The 25,857-nt window shown below is 40.2% G+C and overlaps 1 protein-coding gene across 1 annotated transcript; it reads left to right on the forward strand.

Annotated features, from left to right (window-relative positions):
- The first annotated feature begins 9,118 nt into the window (after positions 1-9,118).
- On the forward strand, positions 9,119-24,253 carry LOC308287475 (chemerin-like receptor 1). Its single transcript, XM_080728656.1, has one exon. It carries the CDS (start codon positions 13,363-13,365, stop codon positions 14,416-14,418), a length of 1,056 nt encoding a protein of 351 aa, XP_080584782.1. The 5' UTR covers positions 9,119-13,362; the 3' UTR covers positions 14,419-24,253.
- The last annotated feature ends 1,604 nt before the right edge of the window (positions 24,254-25,857 follow it).

Here is a 25,857-nt window from a genome sequence, read left to right on the forward strand (position 1 = left end):
ATAAGTAAAGTGTAAACCTCAAATTCAATTAATTATTTCAATGGACGAAACCTTATTTTATTTGATGGCCTTCCTGCCTAGCATTTGGCCTTTGTGCCATCAAAAAATGTACAAAACCAAAGGCCAAGTGGCCTTGCCCCTAAAAAGACAAAATTTGCATTGTGTAAGGCTATGCGTAATGGCACACAGGGGCTGTTAATAAGCAAAGAATGATTCAGATTTTTGGCGGTCATCGTCCATAAAATGGACATAATCAGATAGATATATCTAGGCTATATCATACTTGACAACGTTTGGTTTGACAAATGCGCTCTGAAAAGGCTGCTGTGGGAACAGTTCTGATATCTCTCTCAAAATAATGCACCGATCTGTGAGGTTGGGTTAGTCTGAGTCAGTAGGGTAGACTGTCAGGTTTCGAAATGGCGGGTTTTCGAAATGGAGATATTGGGACAGTGGTTACTTGGAACCTAGGTTTCGAAATGGCGGGTTTTCAAAATGGAGAAGGTCTCCAAAAGGTAAAAAGGTCTTAAGGGTCCTTAAATTGTCACTTCTGTCATATGTCAACAGGTTGACAACGACTGCTTAAACTCAAGTGCAAATTTAACAGAACAACTTTCTCTTAGGCTTTCTTGTAGGCTAGTTGAGTAATATTTGCAGGAGTCAAAGTACTGGGGTTGATTTCGGCCATTTGAAAATAGCTCACAATGCGTCACAATGCAACACATTGTGAGCTTGTAGATTTACTATTTTCAAAAGATTTGTCTTCAATTACATTTTGATGTGGTCTGTATGTGCTAGGGGGGGGGGAGTGTGAACTTGTGTAAGTTCATTACGAACCCTGCCAAACGCCTATAGATCAGATAGATAAGGCAGACCAACACGCTTCTCAAGGTGTGAAGATCAGAAGATAACTCATGTCATGCGTCGTTTCTTAGAAAACGTTTTCAGCTGAATTTGCTGGAAAGAGAAAAAAAAGTGCATTAGTGTCAAATGTTTAAACACATCATCCTGTGGTTCCAGGAAACTTTTTTTCAACCAACACCACTACTAACCCCTCTAGCAACCTGTGACACGATAGCAGTGGTGTAAAGTAACAAAGTACAATTACTTACTGTACATTTTTTAGGTATTGGTATTACCAATTTCCAATACTTTTACTTCTACTCCACTACATCTCGGATCCAAACATTGTACTTTTACTCCACTACATTTGTTTGAAAAATGTAGTTGCTAGTTACTTTGCAGATATAAAGTATAATGTTACAAAGCCTACAGTAGGCCTACATGAACCACTTAAGCCCTATTTTATACCTTAGCTATTTGAAAACAGCAGATCTACAAGCTCACAACGCGTCTTGATTCGACGCATTGTGAACTCGTAGAGCTGCTATGTTCAAACATTTCGTACCTTTACTTTCTGTACTTTAAGTAGCCTACATTTTGATGCCAACACTTTCATACTTTTACTCAAGTACATTTTGAATTCCAGACTTTTACTTGTAACAGAGTATTTCTAGATTGCTTTATTGATACGTTTACTTAAGTAAAATATGTGAGCACTTTTTCCACCACTGATGGCAGTGCTGGTTCTCAACCTGTGGGCTGGGACCTCAGGGGGGTCACCACATGATTTTTTGTATCATGTACACATTTTAAAAGGACAGGGAAACCACCAAGTACAAAAAAAAGAAACACCCAAGATCAAAAGTAGGTCTCTTCTGATAACAGTTTTTGGAAACTGTTTTAAGATAAAAAAAATTAAAAAAAGAACGAACATACATGCAACACAGCAGAGAGATGTCAAAACTTCCTGTGGTTTATGTAAATGCCTTTTCGAAATAACTTTTTAGACCAACCCTAATCTGAAGAATCACCTCTTCACTTCCCCGAAGCCCATAGCACTTTCCCTATAGCCATGCCGACCTTTTGGTTAAAATGCAATTTATATAGCTTGGAATTTAAACAGATGTCAGGTTCATTTGTTGACCTGGCATCCAGTATAGTTTGTATAGTTTCAATGGACATATCATGTTTATATTTTAATGTTTAGACTGATGACAGGTTCTTCTATGATCCTACTGTATAAAGATTATACTGAGGCACTACACTGTCTCTATGCATCTATTTTGTATTAGTGGCCAAGCTCTGTAAGGGGCTAGCCCACTATTGAGATTGTACCTTTTCTCTATTATTATTTTTCCGCCATTTTTTCTGTCCTGGCTTGACCGTGCTTTTTACGAAACTCGGGTATATGGTGGAGCCAAACGGCAAAAACACGAAACTTGCAAAGACCGGCCAAAGGGTGGTGCTGTAGAAAGCCTTTGAAAGAGCAAACTTTGAACAGGTATAGCTCATGCTCAGTTTGACCCACAGCCATGAAACCTAAGGCATGTTTTCACTACAGTTCCGGAATTTTTCCTGCAAAATAATTTGCATAATCATTTTCAACTTGCCGGGAGTTTAGTTTTTTTGGGTGTTTTCACATGAGCAAAAATGCTGGCATAGCCATAAAATACATCCTACATCGTTTTCACTAAACCATTGTCGTGGTATGAAAGTACGTGTTGCCAGACTTTGCGAGAGAAATAAGCAACCAGGTGTACGAAAATAAGCCCCAAAAAGTGATATTATCTAGGGCCCTACGACTACGAGCAATTTAAAACTATAAGCATCGCCACATCAGCTATTTGACAATTACCGATCTAAAAGATCACAACAAATAAAACGCAACCAGAAACGATTAATATAATTATACAAGCAACTTTACGGAAATCAAGACCATAGTCGCTTATAATTTGTAGACATGGCAACTGGCTTACTCGCTTCAGCCTGTCTTTGCACTCTCTTTCTTTCTCTCACCCTGGACGGCTAGACCCTAAATGGAGATTTAATATGATTTAACAAGTTACAAGACATATTCTTCATGCAACAACACTTATTCACAAAGGATCTCTGATGCAACGCGTTGCACTTGTGGACATCTAGACGATTAGCTGCTTTTTTTTTTTTTAATCTAACCCTCCACGATGCTCCGGTCCCACCGCGGGTTAAAATGTAACCCTCTGCGGTGCTCGGTCCTGCCGCGGGTTAAAATCGAACCCTCAGCGATGCTCCGGTCCCGCCGCGGGTTAAAATCGAACCCTCCGTGATGCTCCGGTCCCGCCACGGATGAACATCTTAAGGCTTTAATAGACCTTTAATAGCAGTATAGCACACAAAATAAGTGGCCGTTTTCACATGGCGTGAATTTCAAAATTGCCGTCATTTTCGAAAAAACTTCCAGAAGTTTTGCTCTATGAAAACGGGGCACTAGACACACATATGCGTTTCCTCATGCCGAACAACTTTGCTACTCTGACTTTTGACCTCTGACTTTTTGATCTCCCACCATTTTGAATTATATGAAAAACAGTTAAAATCTATCTCCTCCTGGGAATTTCGCGCCACTTGCAAATAACTTCTTTTATATGAACATTGGACCAATATCTAAAGATCAGAAGACATGCAACTTGCTTACACGCGTGCCTTGACTCAAGAGGAACACATCGGTGTCTTTGTCAAGTAAGCTCTTCCCTTAGATCTTCTGCCATTTTGAGCAGTTTGTAAAACACTTAAGTTCTCCTTAATGCCATGGAACTGATGAGCCCTTGCACCCTGCACACCCCAGGCCGCGCAGCCTACGTCTTCAGCAAAGATAAAACATAAACTAAATCAAAATGTCCATCACAAGCTGACATGGTGATGACCCCTGTACATCGGCATGTTGTGAGATCAGCTATTTGAAATATTCAAAAATGTTTTTCAAAATAGGAAAAAAAAGAAAGAAAAAAAAACGTTTAGTGATATTGAACTAAACTGATATATAATTTTTAAGACCCCATCTTTAAACCAATGCAATAAGTAAAGTGTAAACCTCAAATTCAATTAATTATTTCAATGGACAAAACCTTATTTTATTTGATGGCGTTCCTGCCTAGCATTTGGCCTTTGTGCCATCAAAAAATGGACAAAACCAAAGGCCAAGTGGCCTTGCCCCTAAAAAGACAAAATTTGCATTGTGAGGCTATGCGTAATGGCACACAGGGGCTGTTAATAAGCAAAGAATGATTCCGATTTTTGGCGGTCATCGTCCATAAAATGGACATAATCAGATAGATATATCTAGGCTATATGTCATACTTGACAACGTTTGGTTTGACAAATGCGCTCTGAAAAGGCTGCTGTGGGAACGGTACTGATATCTCTCTCAAAATAATGCACCAATCTGTGAGGTTGGGTTAGTCTGAGTCAGTAGGGTAGACTGTCAGGTTTCGAAATGGCGGGTTTTCGAAATGGAGATATTGGGACAGTGGTTACTATATGAACATTGGACCAATATCTAAAGATCAGAAGACATGCAACTTGCTTACACGCGTGCCTTGACTCAAGAGGAACACATCGGTGTCTTTGTCAAGTAAGCTCTGCCCTTAGATCTTCTGCCATTTTGAGCAGTTTGTAAAACACTTAAAGGAGTAGTTCACCACTTTTCAACCTGTCTTCATATAATAGGTCCTCACTAATGTTCATAATAAAATAGCACATTTTTTTCTATTCAGTCTGGGTCTCATAGGAGAGCTGTCAAATCCTTCTACCGGTGACATCATCGTTTGACAAAATAAATTTAAATAATATTTTTGAAAAAAAAAAAAGATTTTTATTATCACGAGAACAATGGCTTCCACTTTAACATTGCAACTTTTTCAGGAATAGAAAGCCTGCAGTTTCTATTAGCTTGCATTTCCCATTGATGATGTCACCGGTAGAAGGATTTGACCCACCCACAGCTCTCCTATGAGACCCAAACTGAGTAGAAATATTTTTTGATATTTTATCATGAACATTAGTGAGGACCTATTATATGAAGACAGGTTGAAAAGTGGTGGAGTGCCCCTTTAAGTTCTCCTTAATTCCATGGAACTGATGAGCCCTTGCACCCTGCACACCCCAGGCCGCGCAGCCTACGTCTTCAGTAAAGATAAAACATAAACTAAATAAAAATGTCTCAAGAGGAACACATCGGTGTCTTTGTCAAGTAAGCTCTGCCCTTAGAAGATAAAACATAAACTTTCGCAACTCATCAAAACAAAAATGCCTTTGGTATTTGTAAGCTTTCACCACGCAACCTTTCAAGCTTTCAGGCTATCATAATGGTGCACCAACCAACAGACAATAAACCCCAGCGCACGCAACGGGAGAAGAAGCTTTGCTTGGCCCAGTGGATGGGAAATTTAGATTTAAAAAACGTGCTCATTGATTCACTCGTATATACCAAAATGCATTTTAATTAAAAAAAAGAAAGAAAAAAAAGCTTATCAGGTGAAATATGTATGTGCTATTAAACATGCACGATTAATTAAATACAAAGCCGTTAATAATTCGATAACTTTTGTTAATCGAATCCCAGCCATAGTGTACTTATGTCTTATTTTAAATTCCATTGTCTTTAAAAGTGTGTGTTGCCCTACTAGTTAGGTCAAATTAGCCAAAAGTTAAACCAATCTGGGAACTAAATCAAAATCAAAATCTTTTTTCACAAATGTGTTCATAAAGGTGTCAACTATCACCTCTGAACTTTCTCAATCACAACTCCCTTGGGGGACTTTGTGGGAGCCAATCAAAGTTGGGGGTATCCCGAGGGCCTGGGATTAAAGGGGGGAAAAAATAAAAATGGCCAATATGAGCGTATGAGATGTGTAATTAGGGTATTTTGGGGCTGCTGAATCCATTCCAACCATTAGTTATCAGTAATAATTACTCCTTGGCCATTGGCAATAAAAAAAATGGTTGGAGTAGGGTTTGAATTCATGAAAACTATTCAAGATCAGGTGGGTAAGCACACATCATGACTCACAGGATACATGACACAGGACACATGATACAATCTGACAAGGAACACTTAAAAGGGTTTAAAACATAGGGACTAACAGAACTCGAATTACATGATTGGCTAAGCCTTAGCCAACCAGTAAGACTCCCTAATCGGGAGATAAGCGACCGTCAGGTGACATGTACACAAAGAGGGCTGTAAGTGGCATTGGTTCCTGAGTGTAGGGGGACGTGTAGACATAGTGTGTACCGATTTGTGTGATTTTAGGGCAAAATCTGTAGGAGCAGTGTCCAAAAATGTGTTTTGCAAGAATCGGCCTCATGGTGGCGCTAGAAGAGGGGCATGTGAGAAATGAGGGGTGGGGTCTCCGCGTTGCCTTGGCGGACGAATAGGTACCGGCCCCGGCTCTCCCGGACGCTCCTAGCCCGAGTTACGGCATTTTATGTGAGCTGCAGTGGAGGGGGTCCTCCACTGGGGGCACCACCACTTTTGCATCCGTTCTGGAGCACCAGGAGTCGGTGGTCCCCGGGAATTCCCCGTGAGCAGCCCCGTTGGGGTGGTCATTTGGTCATTTTTGCACATTTGGTCATTTTTTACATCTGGGGGTCCCCCAGGGACCTGGGGATCCCTGGAACTCCGGGGGTCCTTGGAGGTTGTAGTTTGGCAGGCAAGGAACGTGTGTGCAAAATTTGGCATGGATCGGGGCAACGGTTGCGGAGATATGAGCAGGGCAAGAGTGTGACGTGTGAGGTGTGACAGACAGACGGAGGGACAGAGTTACTTACACTTTGTGGTGGTTTTGATAGTAAGTGCGACCTGACGGTCGCAATTAGGCCTATTTTATGGCCAAGGAGTCATTTTAACTGATAACTAATGGTTGGAATGGATTCAGCAGCCCAAACATACCCTAATTACACACCTCATACGCTCATATTGGCCATTTTTTTGATTGTATCCCCTTTAATCCCAGGCCCAGGTATCCCGATACCCCCAACTTTGATTGGCTCCCACAAAGTTTCCAAAGGGAGTTGTGATTGAGAAAGTTCAGAGGTGATAGTTGACACCTTTATGAACACATTTGTGAAAAAAGATTTTGATTTTGATTTAGTTCCCAGATTGGTTTAACTTTTGGCTAATTTGACCTAACTATACTTTAAGCCTGCTGAGTGTGTATCTTTGCAGCGTGATAGTGAGATTTCCTGTCGGTCACAATTTACATCTTATATTACATTTGTAAACTGCAGCCAGCGGTTTTTATTTGTCACCACACGACCAAATGCAGCACTCCAATTGGCTAGGACTGATCACGTGGCACACGGAGTTCCTAACCGGAAGTGTGTCCGGCGGTCAAATATGTCCGACCGGAAACGTGCGCTGCGGCACAATAGTTCCGCCACAATAGTCCCCCCCCCCAATTTTTTTTTTAAATTATTTTTATTTTTATTTTATTTTTTAAACGTTTTTTTTTTTTTTTTTTTTTTTTACTTTTTAAAATTTTTTTTTTTTTTTTTTTTTTTTTAACTAGATGTGAGCGGGCCGAAGGCCCGCGAACCTCTAGTACAGTACATTTAAGTATATTGCAACAGCCGCATGTTTCCTGCCATACAGCGTTTAAGCGTTGAGTGAGTCTCTTTCATAACCACTAGTCACTTGTGGTGCATTCTGGCTAGCCATCCTTTTCCTTTGCATCGAGTCTGTTCGTGAGAGATTACTTGTGGCGTAGCTATTATAGCTAGATAACTTTACTACTGTATTTCAGTACCAACAGGGTATGTGGTTGAGATCACTTGAGTCTTCTTGTGTTTCTGTTTCAAATTGCACTCTGTTGATTTGACAGATACTTACACGCACCGACCTTCACCGTATGAATCTACAGTCATATGGTGGACACAGCGACAGGTTTTACTGCTGTCTGTCCACGGGACCAAAACATTTATGCTGGGCATTAGGACACACAATGCCAAAAAACATGTGTGCAAAAGACTCCAACGTTTTTTTTTTCTTTTTTTTTGCACTCAGATTATTGTCTATGTTCTTAGCTGATTCCCCTGCCATTACTGCACGATGAACAGTTGAAACAAAAAAAAGTTTGTAGAACCACTGGTCCAACCAATAATTATGCTCATAAAAAGGAATGTTATTAGCAGCTTCCCCTGCCGTTACTGTACTTTCACGATGTACAGTTGTACAAAACATTTCTTTTTTTTGTAAAACCGCCGATCCAACAAATATGCCCACAAAAGGGACAAGGACTGACAGATACAGAGATCTCCATATATGGGCACATATGTGATTTATGTCACACTGACACTCACAGACTTGCTGATACCATCAGGGATCACTGACACCCTCTGGAATCCCTGATCATCTAAAGTTGAAAGTATGCACACCATTCATGCTGCTTAGAAACCTGCAAGCAGGTCCTGACTGCACTCTCAAGAATAGCTCCAGAATGGTGGTAATGCAAACGAGGGTGATGTGGCGCAAAAACAGTGGGATGAGTAGCGCGCAAGTATTATAGTGTGGTTGGCCCGTTAGGGCAACTACACTAATGATGGAAAAAGTCATTGAGTGTGGGATTGCAGTAGTCACAAACAAGGGTGAAACAATCTTCCTCCCATGAATACCTTACTATGACAGAGGTGATGAGCTTCCCTTCACCTTCATTAGACGACAGTTCCCTATCTGCTTAGCTTTCTCTGTTACCATCAATAAGGGTCAGGGCAAAGAGAATGAACGAGTTGGCATTTACTTGCCTCAACCTGTGTTTGCTCTTGGCCAACGTCACAGCCTTCTACAGGGGAAAGAGAGCCAGCGCCCACAATGACATTTTCATTGTGGATAATGACAAGGGCATTTACTGACAACATTGTTTATAGCAAACTCCTTTAATTATCCAAAGACAGTCATTCATACATGAATACTCTTTTACACTGCTGTTACTACAACTGCTATAGAGACACTTCGCAGACTATATCATTCTTTTCATTCTTATCATTCTTAATTCTTAATTAATTCTTAATGTTGCTGTTGCCTAATATTTTGCCTACCTCAAACACTGCATTTGCTCCTATCTGGATCTATACTCACAAATGACCTTCATTCTTCAACAGATCTTTGCCATTTCCCCCCCTGAAACAATACACATCTGCTCATGCGCGCAGGGGGTAGGGGGGGACGGGGGGGATTAACACCTCCACTTTTTTTGGGTGGGGGGGATATCCCCTCCAGTGTTCAGGTCCAAGAAAAAGCCGCAAATATGATCGATTATACTGTACACATTGGCGGCCTTAACTATGTTTCATTGGTTTCAATTGAAACGGGCCTCGGCCGTCAAGGGGGCCTCCGACTGCCCGTCAGTCTAAGTCCAAATGATGGTCAATGCAAATGATCGTCCATCGAAAACCCCCTCTCACATTTGGGCCCCCTTTAACGTGCTAGTTCTGCCTATGTCCTGTTGCCAGGGGGGACTCCGACTGCCGGTAAATCTCAGTCCAAATAAATGACGCTCAATGCGATTGACCCTCCATCGGAAGCCCCCCTCAATGGGCCCCCCTCTATCACGCTGTCGCTGTGCCTGTGACGCTGCAGTGCACACCGATCGGCTTGACTTTGTAATACGAGCTAGGCGCGCGGTTTAGTTGTTGGATGGACTATCAAAACAAGTTGTTATTAGTTAGAATACATCACAGAGCCTTTCAAACGAGAGGGCACTTGTGAGTAAAGTTGGCAAGATTGTTCAACCACTAATTAACAACAATGCACGCTCATTTTAAGATGGCAACAACAAACATGGACGTAACACTGGTCTGTCTGTCGCATCCTATGGTCGTATCCAGTCAGATGAAACACGGTGTTAATCATGTCATGTGGACAGCTGGACACGTTAAAACGTTACCTTGAATGGAATATATATCTGAGGAGCAATTATGTTGTCAACTTCCCCAAAAGGCTGTCCTGTCCTATTAAACCAGACGCTGGGACAGCATCCACTGCTTGTATCCACAATATAACTTGTGAGTATCCTAATGTATTACTTAACATGTCACGCCAATGCGCAAATGGTAATGTGGGTACAGTAATTAATGTACAGTATTTGTGCAAGTTGGCCCTACAATTGTGGATAGCCTATGCACAGGGTTGTTAAGTAACGGATTACATGTAACGCGTTACGTAATCAGATTACAAAAAACGTGTAACTTGGGCATTTATTCGTTTTCTGTTGGGAAATAAAAGCTAATAATCTTATTTTGGAACGCTGTTTCTGCCTTTAATTACAATGGCAGCACTGATAAGTTTAACACTAACAAATAGGTTCAGGGACGATTTATAGAATATTTACAACAATCCATCTGAAAGGAAAACTGCACACAAGACAGAAGGAGATACTGATATGATCGATGAAGGCTTACACATGCTGTTTCTACAACGGTAAGCGAAAGGCTGTCCTTATAAAGTTTCCCATATAGCATCTGGCTAGTGTTAGCTTCAGGCTAAAGGTGGCTTGTTTAAGCCATTGGTTCTCAAAGTGGGGTCCGGGGACCTACATGGGTCCTTGAGGGAGTTCCAGCCCAGGGAGTCCCCAGCTAATTGATAGTTAGGAACCAAATGGACCCTTATGGGTCTGTAGAGTGTACACAATTTAAATGCACCCCCAGCTAAATGCTAGTTTGGAAACAAATGGACCATGCCATGGGTCTGTAACTCTCACTGTGTACAGTGAGAGTTAAAATTAACATTGATTTTACAATATAAATTGGGGTCAGAGATAGAATAAATGGGGGTCCATTGGCTAATAAGTGTCCATTTGGGGGTCCTTGACATGAAAAAGTGGTGTAACTTGGTGGGCGCTGGTTTAAGCTTCGCTTGTTTAGCCTTGGATCAAGACAGTCATAGGTCAGTCTTGTATCGAGGCTGGCTATGGATTGTTATGAGTAAAACATGATTTTATTTTTTATTTTTTTTTATGGGAGAACGGATGCTGGTCGTTCTCAGCAAGAGTATGTCAGTGACAGAGGTTGGTTGTTTGCATTGAGAGGCGGCCGACGTCACAAGTGAATGCTTGGAATTGGAAATTAACAGTACAGCACCTTAATATACATATTTCTTATATATGCCTACTCTATGTACAGTATACAGTATATATGGACATTAAACATTTGGCCATTGCTTAGAAAGAGAGTACCAGTCATTTGCATATAAAGCTATTGAGTCGTTTTTCTTTATTTTGTTTGTAGGTATACTTTTGCCTTCTGTGTGTACTGTGCCTGCATGCCTATGAATAGGATGGGGAAGGTGTACACTACTGTATTTTAACATCATATGGTGGTACTTGGAGAGAAAAATATTGTCTTGAGTGGTACTGGTAAAAAAATAAGGTTGAGAGCCTGATCTAACCTATTTTCTGAACATGCAGTATTTTGTGTGAATTACAGTATGTGTACAAGTGGTGTTATCCAGTATGCAAATCTTCAAAATTAGATATTTTATGATAATACTGTTATCAGTCATAATAAATCGAGTTTTGCTTAAAAGTAATCCAAAAGTAACTGAAAGTAACCAGTAGTTACTTTTTAAATTGTGGTAATCGGATTACGTTACTGACTACACTTTTTTGCAAAGTAACTTGTAACTGTAGGGGATTCCTTTTTAAAAGTAACCCTAACAACCCTGCCTATGCATTATGTTCAAACAGTTCAATCCAAAACATAATGCTTATGGTTGTGTTAGGCTGCTTTTATACGGACCTGGTTGTCATTAATGCATACAGATATCTATGAAAGGTCTTTTTATTAGATGTCTGGTAGATTTTAATCGTGCCATGTCATGCTGACCGGCAGTTTAAAATACTAGTGTGATCTCTGGTAATACAGTATATTTTTAGGGGAAAAAAATATATACTGTGTATAAAAATAAAGTGCTGCAGCTGTTGGCCTGTTACTCCTTCAATAAAAAGATCTAATATAGACTTAATGAATTCATGTGTATTTCATTTTAAAAATGCCTTGAAATCTGCGTAAAACAACTGTGTAATTCAGCTCAAGTGGAGGGGATATGTCCCCCCCCTCCTCGGGGCAAAAGTGGGGGGGATATCACCAAAAGTGGGGGGGATACCCCAAAACTTTTCGCGCGCACATACCTCCCAGATATGTCCCCTTCACTTTTAAAATGCCTCCTGCGCCCCTGCATCTGCTTCACTGTTAATGTTCATACTATACTGACATACTGTCATTCTGGACATCATTTCATTTTAGTAATATTTCCTTTCTTATTTGTATATATGTTGCAACAAACACTGTCCTATTATAACATTACATCTAACAACAAATGCTATCTCATTTCCTTCAACAAATGCCCATACTGAATACTGTATGCATTTATACCCAATTGCTCACCTTCCTTACTTACTACATATGTACACAACTACTATGCAGTACAACGTACGAGGTGTTGACAGTGAAACGTCAATGACGATTTAAGTGGTAAAATGCCCCCCCAAAAACAACACACATTAACATGAATAACATATACTGAGGACAAACAAGTTGATGAAAATCACAATTAATATGTCACAAAAAATCATTGTTGGAGTCCACCACCGGAGAGAGGAGAGAATGTGAGTCGAAATTGTGGAACACGTGGTCAGTGGTCAATGTTGCAATGTCGTACCTGTTGTTGAAATTCCCTATACAAATAAACTTGCCTTGCCTTGAGGGCAAGGCCCACCCTTTTCACCCCCACCTCCACTTCCACCCCCTGTTGTTGACTGAATTTGAGAAGTAGGAACGATAAGAGACTTCTTCTTTACTGCTGCAGAATACCCTGGTCTGTCTTGTGTGAGGTGAGTCAACTTACTTGCACTTTATTTGTTCAATAAATGTTTAAATTGTGTTGTGTTTAAAGTGTATTAACACTGTGCAGGAATCTCTCTCGGTTTATTTTGTATACGTTCAGGTCTTTACCTATGCACCTGTCCACGCTTGAAAAAACTCCATTTGATTTGATCTCATTTTTGTAAAATACTGTAGATAGAAACTGATGCTATAATCAGTTCACCATGTAAAGAAAAAAGTATGGTTTTCCTCAACAGTGTTACCACTTTTCCACAATTGCTAAATTATACATATAATATTTTCACATTGTCCTATTTTAGTGTTTGCACAAAATTGATTTAGCAGTTGCACAATATATATCAGTGTACTCATAATGTAATTTTCATTTTTACTTGTATGAAAGTGAATACAATCACTGTATCATTGCAGTACTTCCTATACAATATTCAAATTTTCCTGTATCTATGCTGTGTTTATATAGTGTCTAAAAAAAGGTCTGTAGTGTTATATATTACTGTAAATACAATGAGGGAAACTATAGCGTAAAGAGACGTTTCTTTTTTTCTGCAGCCCAAAATGTGCAACTGATGAAAATGATGCGCTCTTTGGTATGTTACTTAACTTGAACACATCAATGTATTTCCTTTTCCATAGGAGTGCAACATGACAACTGTGTCTTCACCATTGTCTAACGTGACATCTGTGACATCACTAACTACCAGTGGAGATGAATATGGCTTAAGCACAATTGACTATGACTACGGCACTGACGGTCCCGAATCCGATATATTCGCCTCAAAGCCTTCACTATGCGAAGCATTGTGTGTCATCCTGGTAGTGACAAATGTGATCATCTTCCTGCTAGGGATTCTGGGGAATGGCGTGGTCATGTGGGTTATTGGCTTCAAGATGAAAAAGAAGACAGTCAACACAATGTGGTACCTCAGCCTGGCCATCTCCGACTTCATCTTCTGTGCAACTCTCCCTTTCATCATCACTCAGACGGCAAAAGGATATTGGATTTTTGGACGTTTCATGTGCAAGTTCACCTCCTTTGTTTTGTTCCTCAACATGTTCAGCAGCATTTTCCTAATGGTACTTATCAGTGTTGACCGTTGTGTGGCTGTTGTGTATGCAGTTTGGGCCCAAAACAATCGTACGGTGAAAAAGGCAGCAGTTGCAGTTGTTGTTGCCTGGGTCTTTTCCATGGTGCTGAGCATTCCCTCCTTAGTGGTTCGTGATGTTACACCTGGCTCTAATGTTACACAGGTTGAATGCTTCAACAACTTTGCAATTCTAACAAATAGCAAAATAATGATTCCTGTCTTTCGCTTTGTTCTAGGCTTTGTACTGCCACTTGTAATCATAACTGTGTGTTATACTATTATCATTGTGAGGCTACAGAACAACAAGATGGTCAAGTCCACAAAGCCCTTCAAAGTCATGACTGCCCTGATAGTCACATTTGTCGTCTCTTGGCTTCCCTACCACATCTTCATTTTACTACATATTAAACACATTAACATAATTGAAACTGGACTAATCATATCAGTGACTATTGCAAGTGCAAACAGTTGCATGAACCCCTTTCTCTATGCATTCATGGGCAAAGACATTAAGCAGAAATTCCTGAATGCTTTCGTTTCTAAAATTGAAAATGCTTTCACTGAAGATAGGCCCTCTGTAAGTAGAGGAACATCTATATCTCATGCTCTCTAAAACCAAAATGGCACATCTCTTGACTTAGACTACTTATGTCTCAGCTTTAAACGGAAGTATACTGAACTCAATAGGATATTAATCTTTTCTCTGCACTTATACTGTACATAACATAAAGGCATAATGAGTTGTTGACTAGCTGTAACTTTCTTTTTAACTTATTTAGCAAATATGGAGGTGCATCACATATAGTTGTCTGTATTGGCCAGTGAAGAGATAATTAATTTTAATATATTGATGTTTTACAAGTATGTCAAAAATATAAATAATTTCTTCCATTTTTTGTTGTTGTTGTTGCTGCTGTTTTTGCTTTATGAAACATTATTAAAAATATATAATACATTTACATGGGTTATAATATATAGTCATTTTCTGTATAGCTTGTATTAAAGCATGTATAACAAAAGATAAGATGTAGTCATGCTCTTTCATCATAAGCAAAGTCATCAAACATGATGGGTAGAAGAAGTTGTTGAAGAATTCTGAGATGTGAACATTAAATTAACTCAAATATATAATATTATATAATCCTCTCTCTTAAGTGGTTGTGGAAAAGTTGGATTATATACTTTACATCCCCCTTATCAGACAACGTCAAACCGATAAGAACCATTTACTGCACACGCAGGTCAGCACCAAATTAACCTCACCGCTCAGATGCAATGGATAAGTGGTAGGGGTCAGCAAATTTGTCCGTGTAAAGACTTGTCCATTCCTGTGACACATTTTGTATTTTTATATTGTTTGATTGATTGATTGATTGATTGATTGATTATTTTATTAGACAAAAATGGAGAATAGTACAAGTATAGTCAATACAATAGAAATGTAGCACAGTACAAGTACAGTTAAACACCCTGCCTAAAAGGAACATCCCAAATAAGTCCTTTTGCAGTCTTTTACGTTGGAAGTTCTATACAATAGAATAATAAATATTCACATTATTCTCTTTAAAGAATTTGGGATTTGTTTGAATGATTTGGTGACTCATAAAGTGTCAAGATGACATGCTCATTCATATGTTTCCGTAAATTTGTCGTATTGGTATTCGTACATTGCGTACAATATTGCATCAGGTGAGGATGCAAGACAGACAGCCATTGTTCAACTGGCATATCCTTACATGGTCTAAGACTTTCTCATCATCGAATAAGCTTGCTCACCTTCGTGGAAGCCACAACTCTTGAGACTAACAAATGAGCGGGGCAGTGAGAATGACCATGGCAGCATATCAGCGGTGTGTTACCTGTTTATTACACTATACTATTATTTTTCAACCACAACTAATGAGACAAAAAAAATCAGTTGAGCCCTAGAACAGATGTCACGAGAAAAAAGACAAATACAACAAATAATGTTTGATGGGAAAATGAATTGCAACGATTATGCAGTGATAGTGACGAAAGGTAACTTGGGAAGACACATTCTGACAAAGCACAAATCATTTGACTTGAACTTTCCAGCAGACAGAGAACTGAGAAAAAGGAACCGACATCTCAGCGATCAAGACCGCGAAAAACCGCCAATTGCGCGCGCGGGACGTGCAGGCGCGCTTCGCACGCGTGCATGAGGGCGCGGTTATGTCATCCCCCCCACTCTCTAAGACGGTATAACATCCTGGTACCTTCCCATTAGAATTTAATTCATATTTATGTACAGTATTTGTGTATATGGAACTGGACAGAGCGTTCTCCCAATCTTTATAGACCAAGTTTATTCTCCTAAAAAAATTAACGACAGTACAAAGGCAGGGTCTTTAGCCAATGAGGAGCAGCGTTCTTGGTGACATCACAACCAACAAGTGCGACCTGATATTAACCTCGCCTACCAGGCTTTCTGGGGGAAAGCCTGGTGTTCGTTCACAACAGGACGTTTGGTTTCCGCCCAACGCCCGGCGGAAACCACTAGAAGCAGCGGCGTCGCTTTGATTTGGTTCCCTCCGTTTGTTTCCCCAATCCCTATTAAAATGCTCGAGTAGCCTAGTGTAGTCGCGCTAGTCGCTACGAGTTGGACTAAAAGATGCATATACCAAACATGAGTTGTGAGCATGCGCGTGTGCGTGCGTCTCTGCGTGCATGTGAGTGCGTTTATGAAACATTATTAAAAATATATAATACATTTACATGGGTTATAATATATAGTCATTTTCTGTATAGCTTGTATTAAAGCATGTATAACAAAAGATAAGATGTAGTCATGCTCTTTCATCATAAGCAAAGTCATCAAACATGATGGGTAGAAGAAGTTGTTGAAGAATTCTGAGATGTGAACATTAAATTAACTCAAATATATAATATTATATAATCCTCTCTCTTAAGTGGTTGTGGAAAAGTTGGATTATATACTTTACATCCCCCTTATCAGACAACGTCAAACCGATAAGAACCATTTACTGCACACGCAGGTCAGCACCAAATTAACCTCACCGCTCAGATGCAATGGATAAGTGGTAGGGGTCAGCAAATTTGTCCGTGTAAAGACTTGTCCATTCCTGTGACACATTTTGTATTTTTATATTGTTTGTTTGTTTGTTTGATTGATTGATTGATTGATTGATTGATTGATTGATTGATTGATTATTTTATTAGACAAAAATGGAGAATAGTACAAGTATAGTCAATACAATAGAAATGTAGCACAGTACAAGTACAGTTAAACACCCTGCCTAAAAGGAACATCCCAAATAAGTCCTTTTGCAGTCTTTTACGTTGGAAGTTCTATACAATAGAATAATAAATATTCACATTATTCTCTTTAAAGAATTTGGGATTTGTTTGAATAATTTGGTGACTCATAAAGTGTCAAGATGACATGCTCATTCATATGTTTCCGTAAATTTGTCGTATTGGTATTCGTACATTGCGTACAATATTGCATCAGGTGAGGATGCAAGACAGACAGCCATTGTTCAACTGGCATATCCTTACATGGTCTAAGACTTTCTCATCATCGAATAAGCTTGCTCACCTTCGTGGAAGCCACAACTCTTGAGACTAACAAATGAGCGGGGCAGTGAGAATGACCATGGCAGCATATCAGCGGTGTGTTACCTGTTTATTACACTATACTATTATTTTTCAACCACAACTAATGAGACAAAAAAATCAGTTGAGCCCTAGAACAGATGTCACGAGAAAAAAGACAAATACAACAAATAATGTTTGATGGGAAAATGAATTGCAACGATTATGCAGTGATAGTGACGAAAGGTAACTTGGGAAGACACATTCTGACAAAGCACAAATCATTTGACTTGAACTTTCCAGCAGACAGAGAACTGAGAAAAAGGAACCGACATCTCAGCCATATTTGTGTACCTTCCAGGCGCGTCACCACCATTCATTGTGAGTACGACGGGACACCCCCACTTTCATAAAACCGTGATCTCATCCCCCCCAACTTTTTTGCCGGCCGGGGTGTTTTTTTTTTTTTTTTCTCCCCTGCGCTGCAAGCTGGCTCTCATCAACACAAACGCGTAGTAAGGGCTATGGCTACTTATATTTCCAGGACAATTTCAAAATAAACATGTTGAATGATCGATTGTATATGAAAAAAATAAAATAAAGACTCTTGTTTTGAAATGCGCTTCTGTGCAGAGAGGAAATGGCTTTCATAGGACGCCCATTTACCTCTCTGTCGTCCGTGCGTATACTTTGCGTCATGGACTCATGGTGAAATTAACAACACAGGCATAAAGGAATATAAACAGAACACCAAGACAAGATCATGTAGGCTATAAAGGCATTAAACATCGTCCTCTGCTCCTCTCATCCTAACTCAACACTTGGTGAGTCGTGGCTATATTAGAGTTAGAGTAATGATGATGGATGCTAATGCTATGCTGCCTGCTGGCTAATGTACACTGTTGTGGGCTAGTGGCTACGTGAACCAGAACCACTGTTTCCTAACACTGGGATCGATCGATGCGTGGGTCGCGTTGCGGACACATTGTATGGGTCCTGAAAATAGCCGATCTAGAAGTTCACAACGCAGTGCGAAGCGACTCGTTGTGAGCTTGTAGATCTGCTATTTTCACTACTACTAGTTTGGGTAACCCTAACGTTTAGTTTGGTTCACGGGCTAAAACGTTTGGGAACCATCATGCTTGCTGTAGTAGTAGACAGTGGTGTAAAATTAAGTAGATTAACTGAAAAGCTTTTGGAACTGAATGATTATATGATACTGGTGTTGTCTGTCTGTTGGAGTGTTGGTACCAAGAATTCCATCTACTATAACTATAGACTATCTTGCTGGCTGGTGCATGTGGAGAGAGGCAAAGGGAAAGTGTAGTGTGCCGTTCTCGATTGTTTAGCAAAAAAATAAACCGCGGAAACCCGAATAAAACGCGATCAAGACCGCGAAAAAACGCCAATTTTCGCGCGCGCGCTGCACGCGCGCGGGACGTGCAGGCGCGCTTCGCACGCGTGCATGAGGGCGCGGTTATGTCATCCCCCCCACTCTCTAAGACGGTATAACATCCTGGTACCTTCCCATTAGAATTTAATTCATATTTATGTACAGTATTTGTGTATATGGAACTGGACAGAGCGTTCTCCCAATCTTTATAGACCAAGTTTATTCTCCTAAAAAAATTAACGACAGTACAAAGGCAGGGTCTTTAGCCAATGAGGAGCAGCGTTCTTGGTGACATCACAACCAACAAGTGCGACCTGATATTAACCTCGCCTAACAGGCTTTCTGGGGGAAAGCCTGGTGTTCGTTCACAACAGGACGTTTGGTTTCCGCCCAACGCCCGGCGGAAACCACTAGAAGCAGCGGCGTCGCTTTGATTTGGTTCCCTCCGTTTGTTTCCCCAATCCCTATTAAAATGCTCGAGTAGCCTAGTGTAGTCGCGCTAGTCGCTACGAGTTGGACTAAAAGATGCATATACCAAACATGAGTTGTGAGCATGAGCGTGTGCGTGCGTCTCTGCGTGCATGTGAGTGCGTGCGTGAGCGAGCTTGTGACTGTGATTCATGCCTGTTGAGGTGTGTGCGTGTGTGTCACCGTGTATGTGAGTAACCACCTGTATCTGTCAAGGTCAGATGGTCTGTGTGTGAGAGAATTGTTTTGGGAACATGTCTCTGTTTAGACCTCCTCTCTTCCATTTTCATCAACATCCTGATTGTTTTTTGTCTAAAGTATTTTGTTGATGTTCTATCCTGTCTTGTTGTTGGGAAAGTGCTCATGTGCGTCTTGCGGTGACATGCTTCCTAGTTTCTTCTTCTCTGAGCTGTTATTGTTTTGTTTTTTTCGCACTGTTTTTTTGACTTTGCACTATTAAGTTGGAACTATTGCTGTATTGACTTTGACCTCTAAGGACCTTCCAGGGAGAGTGCTCATGTGCGTCTTGCGGTGACACGCTGCCTAGTTTTCTGTTTTTTTCGCACTGTTTTTCGACATTGCACTATTAGGTTGTGTTGGTAGTTTCTGAGTATGTGTCTTGTCTTGTTTAACAATGACAGTGAGATACTTGTTGCACTAACTAGCATTGACTGCTTTGGTCTCTTTTTGTAAGACACTTTATGTATATATACTTATATTTAATTTGCCCCCTCTATTTGATGCACCTTCTCTTTTTTGGTACTGTACTGCTCTTGTTTTTACTCTTATCTATTTTTTCCTACTTCTCTGTAACTTTGTAAATAACTGTATACTGCTGTGCTACAACTGGACAACTAAATTTCCCCCTTGGGATAATAAAGGTATCTATCTATCTATCTATCTATGAATACATTTTAGAAAAACTTCATTACCCATAAATCTCTTGTTTTCGAAACTTCCTGTTCCCTGGTTACCATAACAACCTTTAGACCCCATTGCTGAGAAGGACACAAGGTTGCTTCTCGCCCTTAAGGCGTATTAGTGGGGCGGTTAACCAAACCAATTGTGCATTTTATGATAGAAGCATGAAACTTTCTACAGTGTTTCTATATACTATGAAGTTTGTTTTCAGACGTGGAACCACTTCTGAATTGACCTCTGCGGCCCCCGAAATCCAAGATGTCCGTCCAAAAAAGTGTTTTTACCTTTATAACTCCAAATGCATTGATTTTAAGACCCATAAATATATTAAAGTTGAATATAAAATCAGGCATTGCGGACATTTTGGTACCAGGTACGTGTCTGTATCCATTTCAGTTCTTGAGATACAGCATATAGGTACACCTGAGTCTGTAAAAGTACCTCTATGTTGTATCTCAAAAATAATAAGAGATACAGACACATACTTGGTACCAAAATATCCGCAATGCCCAACTTTATATTCAACTATAATATGTTTATGGGTCTTAAAACCAATGCTTTTGGAGTTATAAAGGAAAAAACACTTTTTTGGACAGACATCTTGGATTTTGGGGGCCGCCATCTTTGTTTTTCACGTGGCTCGGCTTCTTAAATCAAAGAGTGGCCTCCAAAGATGATGTGTACCAATTTTCACGCTTGTATCACCGAGTGAACGATTGCTCTTATTATTTCCTGTACTATGAGGCAAGACTCCTGATCAAGATCTAATTCTTCATTGTCAAATTAGTTTTTGTAACAAGCTGCACAGGCACATCCATATGCTCCACTTCAGTAAAGCCCTCTTTTATGACAGAGACAATGCCCTATACTGCACTGGTTTACACTTGCTTGTAAGTGGAAACCACAAACCAGTGCACAAACTGTTCCAATCATCTGGCCTGAAGAGGTTCTTAAGTTTAAAGCTGGGGGACCAACCTGCCTTCTACCATGTGCCAGCCACAGTTCATTGGTGAGGGCTTTGGATACCCTTGTTGATAGTGGGTCCTCATGATGTGCATCACTTGTTGGCGGCATTGTATCAATATTGGCTTTCAGTTTTCAAAACAGGCCACAGAAACTGCATGAATTGATTTGCTGTTGATTTGGGGTCATAGAGTGTGCATACAAACTGCCAATGAGATAGTAATAATAATAATAATATAGTAGCTGTACTTGGTACTTCATCCTCACCAAAGTTATGGAGAAGTTGAGGGCTGGAACAATTTCCAGGCTCTCTTTTTTCCTATAGTGAACTGGCAGTGAGCACTCGGGCAGTGAGCACAGGCTTGAGTATGTTTTTGAAGAGGCTGTCGTGGAAGTCTTTTGTGGAAGTCTTTATTCTTTGTGACCAGTTGGTTCCCAACAAATTAAGTGATAACTTTCTTGCCAGACTGCAGCATTTCCAAGGTCCTTCAGTGTATCTTCTGAATCAACATCCCCAGTTGTCAGAGACACTAGATCATAAACATTCTCCTATTGGAAGATGTGATATCTTTTGATTCTTGGTGTCTTCATCATCATGTGTCAGTCCAAAACATGATCTGGTATCCTCTGCCACGGTTGCACAAACACCTTCATTGTAGGTGATGTACCAACGGTTTATAACTGTCTCATGTCTGTGATCATAAGCAGCAAACCAGGGCATCATGCTCTTGAAATAATATTCACCATTACTCTTGCCAGCATCAACTAATATTAGCTTTGCTGCATTTTCATTACATTACCACATTAGCAGTACATTTACATATGCAACTTTGCTCAACATTATTGCAGCAAATGTAAAATAAATGGTCAGTACTGATTTGTGAGAATACAACCAGGAGGTGTTATCTTAGGTCAAGTCAATATCAGCTTTGGCCCCCTGACAACCAGGTATGACTGCACACACAGAATCAGCCATATCCTCCATCACACCCAAAGACAATTATATTCATTATCACTTTTGCCAGCATCAACTAATATTTGCTTTGCTACTTGCAATTTCATTTCACTACCACATTAGCAGTAATACGTTTGGAAATTCACTCAACATTATAGCAGCAAAATCTGATTTTACCACTTTTAAGTATACAGTGAGGATCCACTATCAACAAGGGTATCCAAAGCCCTCACCAATGAATTGTGGCTGGCACATGGTAGAAGGCAGGTTGGTCCCCCAGCTTTAAACTTAAGAACCTCTTCAGGCCAGATGCTTGGAACAGTTTGTGCACTGGTTTGTGGTTTCCACTTACAGGCAAGTGTAAACCAGTGCAGTATAGGGCATTGTCTCTGTCATAAAAGAGGGCTTTACTGAAGTGGAGCATATGGATGTGCAACAGGTTCTCACCCCTAATGCTTCATACAACCGACGCGATCTTAAATACCGAATGCTTCTCACCATAGACGCGGACGGATTGCCTAATGTCTCAAGGGTTAGACGCATTGGGTGGTCTAAGAAGAAAGAAAAAAAAGTAGTTCCTGATGCGGGATTCGATACCGCTCTGAAGGCTTCTTGGTTTACCAGCCACCCGTCGCTACCGTTCACGCCACTATAAACGACGGAGCGGTGCCGTCTCAGGCGCCGATGACCCCCGTGAGTCGCCACCGAGGCGAGCGATAGCGAGCCGAGTTGCTGCGACGAGCGGTGGGAACGGCGCATGAGCCGACTCAGCCGCGTTACCGAATTACGTGCCGTTATGGACAGAATAGTAAATCTTGACCAGGGGACTGCTTCCGCCTCCGAATGTGGCTCAAAGAAGGGACTACGTTATCATTCCACGTTTTGTCAAAGATAAAACCACCAAAAAAAAGGAACTTCCTAGTCACTCTGGTTAGCTCAGTCGGTAGAGCATGGAGATACAAATCCAGGGACCGGGGTTCGATTCCCCGTGACGGCCGTCAGTGAAAAATATTCCAGTAAACACATGTCGGCGCATGCGTACTAAGACTCTGTCTCGTCCAAAAACTCTCCGTCCCCGTCGCACCCTAGACGCAATAGTCACTCCCAAAACTTCACAGGGGTGAAGCAAAGGAAAGCAAAGACACAGTGTCGGGAGGGTGAAGCAAAGGGAGTGAGAATGGGTTGGGATGTGCCTGTGCAGCTTGGTACAAAAACTAATTTGTCAATGAAGAAACTGGCAATGAAGAATTAGATCTTGATCAGGATTCTTGCCTCATAGTACAGGAAATACTAAGAGCAATCGTTCACTCGGTGATACAAGCGTGAAAATTGGTACACATCATCTTTGGAGGCCACGTTTTGATTTAAGAAGCCGAGCCACATGAAAATCAAAGATGGCGGCCCCCGAAATCCAAGATGTCCGTCCAAAAAAGTGTTTTTTCCTTTATAACTCCAAAAGCATTGGTTTTAAGACCCATAAACATATTATAGTTGAATATAAAGTTGGGCATTGCGGATATTTTGGTAACAAGTATGTGTCTGTATCTATTACAGTTTTTGAGATACAACATATAGGTACTTTTACAGACTCAGGTGTACCTATATACTGTATCTCAAGAACTGAAATGGATACAGACACGTACCTGGTACCAAAATGTCCGCAATGCCTGATTTTATATTCAACTTTAATATATTTATGGGTCTTAAAATCAATGCATTTGGAGTTATAAAGGTAAAAACACTTTTTTGGACGGACATCTTGGATTTTGGGGGCCGCAGAGGTCAATTCAGAAGTGGTTCCACGTCTGAAAACAAACTTCATAGTATATAGAAACACTGTAGAAAGTTTCATGCTTCTATCATAAAATGCACAATACCTTCCATATAATGAGCTTAACAGCCCCACTATATTACTAAGCACTGACACTCTCCCCCTTCCCCACTGCTACTGTATGTGCAGTGTATGATTTAAAGCCCTTTTTATTGATTTAAATAATTTAAATAATTTAACTTTATGTCACAACTATTGTTGTGCCAAAACGGGGGAGTAGGTTTAATATATTTTTAATTTGATTTGGTTTTTGATTAATTTAATTTGGTTTTTCATTGATTTAAGATTTATTTGAAACTTAATTTGAAATATTTCTGTTTTCATGGGCTTGAGACTGGACGGAGAGAGGAATGGAGTGTGGGGAAGGAGAATCGGGTCACCGGAAAACAACCACGACTGAGGCGGGGTGCAGACGAACCACCATCTGAGGCCAGGACAGTGCATGCCATTCCACCGCAGCGGCACGAGTCAAATCGTGCCTGGTCGGTGAGTTTCTGTTGCACTGTTGAAGTTATGCCATGTAGTACAAACGCTACCTGAAGAATTAAATTGTTTTGGAAACAGTAAACTGGCCAAAGGTTCTCTGCCCCGTAGGAATTAACCACCTGAAAGAAGACGACCCAGAAGAACCCACAGCTTCTGCATGTCCTCCTCCACACGTCTCTCCATGCCCCACGCCCCACCGTCATCATCATCCGATCATTGGACTTATGGACTTTTTAATTCATCTTTTATTTGTTTTCATTCTTTATTTTTATTTGCTTATTACATTTTAATTCTGTCTTCATTCATCTGTAAAAAACGATGAAATATTTTTATTGGTGTCATGTCTCTTTAACTTTAAGGATTTATTACAGTCCTTTTTGAAAATTTGAATTTCTAAATATTATTAAAGTCTTCATATTATTATTATTATTATTACCCTGATAAAATGTTTAATGTGGAGGTCATATGAACCTCATACAAAAATAAAAGGGTAGATTGATAAGGAATTATGATACATAATTCTGTGATTTGTGTATGAAGCTCATATGACCATATAAGTTATATTATGAACTGAACTTACAGTATAGCCAGACCACATTTTGGTCGGATACTCTAAGCTCAGGCTAATAGATTACAGGTCATGGTAACTTTGGTTGCCATGACTGTAATCATGTTTTGGTTTATACTGTATGTCACTAGTGGAAAATTACCAACACTACGTGTCACTGTTCCTTGTTCCTTGTTATGATCTGGGTACCAATCAATGAGTCCCACGACTTATACTGTTATAACTGTACTCTTTATATACATGTTAACTTCCATCTTGGAAGAGAGAGAGAATTAGCAAGCTGCCACTAGGATGGTATGCTCACTGTCTGTCTTCCTTGTCTGCTCTCTTAAAATACAGCAATCTAAGATATACGTCCTTTGGTCTCTGTTTTATTTTGGTTATGGATTTATATATATCCATACTTATTTAACTTAATTAATAATTTAACACGCTCCCGAACCGAATCAAACCAAGAAAAGTGAAGTGATCCCAGACTAACCTGATACAGGCTAAATAACAACTACACCCACATGAAATATTTGGGCTCGCTGAAAGGCGAGACCAGTATGTTCTCCCAAATCTTTATAGACCAAGTTTATTCTCTTAAAAACATTACCGACAGTACAAAGGCAGGGCCTTTAGCCAATGAGGAGCAGAAATTTAGCCAATGAGGGAGCAGTGATCTGATATAAATAACAACAACACCCACATGTAATCTTTTGTAGTATGTTGTTGGGATATATACCGGTATGGGATTGAATGCAGGAGAAGTAATGTTGGAACGCCCGCTGGGCAGATCTTTAAGCCCATATATGTTGGAGTGCCCGTTGGGTAGATCTTTGTGCCCATACATGGTGTTCCATGCCAGCCCACACTTGTTTTGTAGGAACAGTATTTCTAGTTATTGTT

This window comes from Nannobrachium achirus, assembly GCF_963921795.1.
Source record: "Nannobrachium achirus genome assembly, chromosome: 6".
NCBI classification, from domain to species: Eukaryota; Metazoa; Chordata; class Actinopteri; order Myctophiformes; family Myctophidae; genus Nannobrachium; species Nannobrachium achirus.

What these genes read in the sequence shown, in the direction of transcription:
- LOC308287475 (XM_080728656.1), top strand. Translation starts at nt 13,363, where the DNA reads ATGACAACTGTGTCTTCACCATTGTCTAACGTGACATCTGTGACATCA.